At 37.9% G+C, this 6,752-nt stretch overlaps 1 protein-coding gene across 3 annotated transcripts in view; it reads left to right on the top strand.

Annotated features, from left to right (window-relative positions):
- The window catches only part of atg7 (ATG7 autophagy related 7 homolog (S. cerevisiae)), a 61,848-nt gene extending 57,461 nt beyond the window's left edge, over window positions 1–4,387 (top strand). For all 3 annotated transcript variants that reach the window (XM_032512795.1, XM_032512794.1, XM_032512796.1), the window contains one exon: window positions 4,056–4,387. In XM_032512795.1, coding sequence (XP_032368686.1) covers window positions 4,056–4,088 — 33 coding nt within the window. In that variant the 3' untranslated portion in view covers window positions 4,089–4,387. The remainder of the gene's footprint in view (window positions 1–4,055) is intronic.
- Window positions 4,388–6,752: the final 2,365 nt, after the last annotated feature.

Here is a 6,752-nt window from a genome sequence, read left to right as displayed (position 1 = left end):
TGTGTGAGAGAAACTAATAAATAGTTTAATTGTTTAGTTTTTAAAATAGCGAAACATGCCTAGACAAACACAGTTTCCCAGAGCCCAAAGTGTCAGTCTTCTATTCTTCATCAGAAAATATTTTATGGAACATTACCTCTCGTGAATCATCACAGTATGCACAGTACAAAACCAAATGGGATTAAGAATAGAATAAAACAAAGAACAACAAAAGAAGTTACTGATTTTGATAAGCTCCCGAGAAGTAATATAAGATGATCTGGGATTTACAGGAATCTGCTTGCATTGCAGCTTCAGAGCTAAATGGTTGAGAAACATCCCGAGTACCCAGTCGTGCTTGAGAGAGCGCTGCAAAGTTTGCTGGAGCTATTCATGTTACGTAAGGTCACCTCTTTTCCCTCCCTCCCCCTCTCTCTTTCATTTTGCACAAAGGATTTCTCAAAACACACACACACACACACACACACACACACACACACACCATCAGTGCAGCATGGCAGCCGTCCAGAGAGGGGCTCCAATGTCACTCTGTTTCAAAGAGCTCTTTGCTTGCTTTCCTTTTGATGCTCGCTCCCCAGCAGCAGCGAAGCAGAAATGCCCAATGTCCAGCTTTGATATGAATTTGTCCCTCATTCTTCACGCTGCCCTGCAACTCTCTCTGAAAAAGGCCTGCCGAAGTGACAATAAGAAAACAATAACACAAAAGAACAGTTTCAGCCTGTGACTGTTCAGGTTAACATGCTGCAGAACAGGTTAGACAATGTTTCGCAGAGTTCGCTCTAGGCCGCTGTACCGGCCCAAATGACTCGGCCACCTGGGGGAATGCCGAAGGACATAGAGTACATGTAAGCTTCTGACCGTAACAAAGCCAGAACCAAAACGGGTTCAAAAAAAGGCCCTCGTTAAAAGTGGAATCCTACAGAGCCCCCGAGGTGACATGGAGGGGAAAACAAATCAAGAGGGGAAAAATAAAAATGACCAAAAAACATGTACTGGGGACAAACGCTTTTGCAAGATCTTGACTTTGTTTTGCAAGATCTCAAGTTTTATTTGCAAGATCTGGACTTTGACATGGAGAAAGATTTATATAAAAAAAAAAGATTAAAATTAATAAAACAATCACAATCACTTTTGCGAGTTTTATTTGCAAGTTTTTTCAAATCCTACAAAAAATAGGTTTAACCTAGCTAGCTAGTAGCACGACATGATTACATCTTCTTGGTTGTCTAAATACATCCAACGTGTATTTTGATAAGCATTACTAATTAATACATGCCAAAGTGAAGTTTTATAATGGACATTGTTGTTGACTGTTGATGCTAATGACCGCAGGCTAACCTTAGTAGTTAGCTAGCTAGCTAGGTTAGCCTTATTATTTGTTTGACAAGAACTTGTAAATAAAACAAAGTCAAGATCTTGCAAAAGTTATTGTTCCAGTACGTGTTTTTTTTAATTTTAAATTTTTTTAATTTCAATTATTATTATATTATTTTTTTCTCCATGTCTCAGTCAGGATCTTGCAAATAAAACTCGAGATCTTGCAAAACAAAGTCAAGATCTGTGTGGTTGTCCCCTGTACTTTTTTTTGTAATTAGTTTTATTTATTTATTTTCCTTGATTTAAAAAAAAAAAAAAATTCCTCCATGTCACCTCGGGGGCTCCTTAGAATCCAAATAACAAACGGATGGATTAACTGTTCTTCAAGAAATAGTTACAGCATGTTATGTCGTGACCACACACACCATCTTTTTATACTCATTTTAAACAAGCGTGATGCAGCTTTAGAAGTTTCAGAAAGCATATTTTTAACCTTAGGAAAGGTCCATGCGGGGTGTTTACAACTGCTTCCAATCTTTATGCTAAGCTAGGCTAATCGACTGTTTTAGCTCTGTAGTTGTACAAATAAGAGTGATCTAGATCTGATTACTTTTGGAAAGAAAGCAAATGAGAGTATTCCCCAAAACTATTACTAAAACGAAACGTTGAACATTAAAGTTCCAACTTTAAAGGACATTTACTGTATTTCATTATTTTAAAAACAAGTTAAAGGCAAACAGGCACCTTTCGTGTATGTTGCTTTTGTGAATTTACATATTTTCACAGAAAGATTCCACATGGGATGTATTGTAGTCCAATATAAAAACCACATGCAGTGCAGCTGCTGGTTCAGAGTACTTGCACCTTTTTTCATTCCAGTGGGTCCATGGGGCGCTATGCAGCTTTGGCCATAGCGTCGCTTTTTGCTCGCAGGTGTCTCTATAGAGCGCCCCCTACAGCTTCAGAATAGATATTTGAGGGAAGCGAGACGACCACCTTTTAACAACAAAAAAAAAGTCATTTAACCACTCTGAAGCGGTTCAGTTAAGGTAAATTAAGCACAAAAAACTGCATAGTTCCCCTTTAAGTGCTTTTTTGTGAAAGACATTTTGCCTTTATGCATCATCCCAGAGTGCAATCTCTTGACATTTTCAGAATTTAAAATGGGTTCACCTCTGTTTTAATGTGGCTGAAATTCAGTGAGGTTTGTACCTGTCCTTTTGTAGTGAATTGATGTGTTAACATTGATTGTTTCACGTGAACCTGCCAAATTGGGATCCACAGTATAAATAGCTGAGAGCTCTTGATGTGTGCTGTTGAAGACATGCTGTACTTTGAGCAGACTACATTTAAATTTACTGTGGGGCCACACAGCATATACTTTAATGATGTGTGACAGAGGCACAAAGTGTACAAATCATTATTTACTGACAATTTCCTCTGAAGTCTCCAGGAAAAACTCATTTTAGTGCTAATTTTAGGGACTGTCCCTGTAAGAATGGGTCAATGGAAACCTATGTAAATATTCATTCATTTATTATTGGGTAATTTCTTTTCCATAGATGATTTGTATTCTTGCCTATAGACACATTTTTCCCTGTTCAACTGACTGCTGTACACTGACTAGAAAACCTCTTATGGAAATAATTTGGAAAATAATGTAATTACCGAACTAAAAAATAATCATTAGCAAAAATGGTTTGGGAAATCTGTCAGTATATAGTATTCTTATATGTGTGTCTCTTTTTGATTTATGCATTTGTGTGTGTAACACTCACTTTGGTTTAGAGCTGAAACAAGTAGGGCTTTGGACCTGACCAATTAGTTAATTAATCAATTAACTGGAAATGGATCAGCAACTGTTTAGATAATTATTTTTAGATTTTATTCATAAAAGGCCTGTCAAAAAGAAAAACAAAGACATTGGCTCTGCATGTGTGTGCACAATATTCTCTGTTTGTGCTCACGGCACAGACTCACTGAGCTGTGAGGCAGCACATTCAAAGGAATGCAGCATGTATGTGTCAAACTGTGTGTGTGTTTGTGTGCGCACTCAGAACCATGTGTGTGTGTGTAACATTCCAGACAGTGTTAGAGGTATGTGAATTACGTCTTACAGAGAGAGAATGTGAAGAATCCGCTGCCATGAGAAGGCCACTGTTGTTTACTGACACAGTAGTGAAAAGGAGGTGTGTGTGTGTGTGTGTGTGTGTGTGTGTGTGTGTGTGTGTGTGTGTGTGTGTGTGTGTGTGTGTGTGTGTGTGTGTGTGTGTGTGTGTGTGTGTGTGTGTGTGTGTGTGTGTGTGTGTGTGTGTGTGTGTGTGTGTGTGAGTGAGACAGTTGGTGATGGTAACACGCAAAAAAGTAGTGAAGAAGACTGCAAGCTAGCAAATGGACAATGCTTGTTTGCATGCAAAGGATTTTTTAAATCAACTTTGCAGATGTTTTATGAGGAAGGGAATGCACTCAACATGTTTGTCAGAGCTCAGTGACACAGTTAATATGTCACTTTTCTTTGTTTACATTACACAGGGCACCTTTAAAGTCCCCTTGCCAGCTTTTTCTGGAGTTTTCAATTGCATCTCACTGAGCAAACTCAACTGAAAGGCTGCAAAAGCCAGAGGAAAAAAACCTAGTAATTGGACCTTGAGTTAAGATTATTTAGTGGAGCAATGTCGACATTCTTTTGTAGACAAAATAATAACGTGTCTTTTTCTATTGTGTGTTTTCCTCTTTAGATTTGGGATATGAGCGATGATGAGAGCATCTGAAGGACTGGAGGAACAAACCCTGTGCCTCCGAAGGACGGAATACTCCGATCCTTCCATTTCTGTCTGGTTTAGTCTTTTTTTTGTTTTGTTTTTTAAGGAGTCTCACATTTACAGTGGACAAGGGCTTTGCAGGGAACAGTAGACACTGACAAAACTTAAGTAATCTAAACCAAGCATATTATAAAAACTTCATAAAAGAAAAAAACTTCAGCTGAAAGAAAAGCCTTAAAATTGCTAATAGTCTTCATTCGGATTCAAGATCAACCAGAGGGATGGACCTGCAGAATAAAGCAGTTATACCGTACAAATAATAAACCAGATAATCTGATTTACTGCTAAGATATTCAGTGGATGTCTGTTTTTCATTGTTACCTTAGAAATTTGATGTTAAATTGCCACATTGTGTGTATAAAGCTGTTGTATTCAAGGGAGAACATACCTGTTCCTATAGCTTCATTTGGTGTTTGGAGACAAGACACAACAACTCACTCTGCATTTTGTATTAAGGGACTTTATTTTTGTCTAAAAACGTCTAACTGAATGGTCACAGGTCCAATCCCTCCCACAGTCTCACCATCAACACAGGTAACGGGTTTGCAGAGTCCTTTGGCAAGTCCTCGACTAACTACATCTGCTCGCTCATTCAGTTAGCTTCAGATACACAGTGAAATTCTAAAAACACTGTTGACAACTCAGCAAATCCTTTCATCTCCCTGTCTGTTTACTGGAGAGTGTGGTACATGCAGTACAGTTAATACTAAAACCAGCTTTGTTCCTTTGAAAGTAGGAAACCTGCGCACAGATGTTACTGTGCAACTGTGGCTTCTGATATGGAAACGATTTACTGTTACTGTAGCAACCTGGAACCTACAACTGCACGGTTTGATCCAAAAGAGCCTACGGACAGACTACAGGTCTTAGTGGTTTGTGTATGTTGATGCATGCGTTTGTGCAATTTCTGTTGTTTTTCTTACTCCATGTGCTATTTGTCTGAAATCCTAACATGTACAACATTTTTGGTGTAATATATGCACAATTTCAACAGGTGCAAAGTGAAGAGATGAAAAATAAAAAGTTAAGTCACAATTGTCCTGATTGATTCTGACTATTCTAAGCTGTTTTTAATCACTTTCGGGTCTTCTGTAAGTATGGTAACCAAACTGGAATAAAATGTCTCTTTATTATTTCTGTTTACATCTGTGAGCTGTGTAAATAGTGGTGTATGTGGAATTCGGAATTTTGCACATCCTTCCATAAACTCAATGTAGTTGCATCTTTCCAATACCCGTTCTGCTTTTATGCATCTCTGTCTTAATTGTTACACAACCACCTGCAGTTACAGAGGCCCACACAGTCAGACAGTGGTTTAAAAGCACTTTATTGTTCATCAAGGCTACTTTACGTACAAAAAAGGTGGCCTGCCAAAACCTTTTTAGTAGGAGACACAGAGCCACACATTGACTGTTTTCTTGATACAGTTTGTTTTCTTTTACAGTTCAGAGTATTACTACCACTAAGTACATACTACTTCCACTTCAAAAAGGGACCTGGAAAATGTGGTACAGTCAGAGTAAAGAACAACTTCTCTTTGATTTATCTGCACAATTTTCATGTTTACTTAATTACAGATGCAAAATGGCCTCCACAGACGGGACAAGCGACATCAAATACAAGTTTGACGCCCTAAAGCTCGGATCTCCGCCTCAGTGGCTGGTAAAGGAGATGTAGCAGATACACTTGAGTACGAGACATGTACGAAAACGCTGTCAGGTTTTCACCAATTCAGCTTTAGTGTTGTGATTTCTGTGAAGTTAAACCAATCAGACAAGCGTTCTCAAATGAAATGTTTACTTGTAGCTCAGTTCCCATCAGTAGACCCAAAATAGTTATCAAAAAAACCCTTCAAAACCCAGAATTTATATTCCTTACATAGAGTGGTGGAAAACTTACCTGCCTGCTAGCCCATGACTAATGTTAATTTTTATTGTATTTTTTAATAGTTAAATAGAAATTATCTGGCAGGACTCACTGGGCTAGTGACAAAATTATTGTTCCATTAATGCAAAACTTGCAACTTGCTCAACAGGCCTCTTAAAGTAGAACCTCTTTTGTTCAGATGTCTCAGAAGTGACATAATCGAACGCAAGTTAAAGAACTGCAGAACAGCACGTTCCAATGGAAGTCGCGATTTTCACCGACACATCAGTGGCCTTATTGGGGTTTCATACGTTTACTGTGTTCCTGCACTTGAACCTTTACTCTAACAAGACTCTATAAACAAAAAAGATCAACTTTTTTCACAAAAAAAGAAAAATGCAATGATTACAATATAAGGACAGGGAAAACAATTAAATAGCTACATATCATTAACAAATTAATTGTTCCTCAAAAAATACCTACGATTTTTTTCTCTGTACATTCGTTACGCACAGCGTAATGATAGTCTTATAGTTACCTATTATAAAAAAAGTATTTATTTATTAAGTGATTTTCCTACAGTGTGTAGGGAGTGTGTGCCGAAGCAGAAACAGAACCTCCTACCTACAGGGTGGTAGTGAAATGATAATGAGAAAGTATAATAATAGAAAAACAATCTCCTCTGGACACAAAGTCCTTTTCCCTCGTGTTGTTGTTTTTGAGCATGTTGCTTAGAACATCAAATCT

Source organism: Etheostoma spectabile, chromosome 4, assembly GCF_008692095.1.
Source record: "Etheostoma spectabile isolate EspeVRDwgs_2016 chromosome 4, UIUC_Espe_1.0, whole genome shotgun sequence".
Classification (NCBI taxonomy): Eukaryota; Metazoa; Chordata; class Actinopteri; order Perciformes; family Percidae; genus Etheostoma; species Etheostoma spectabile.
This window is presented reverse-complemented; position numbering and strand designations above follow the sequence as displayed.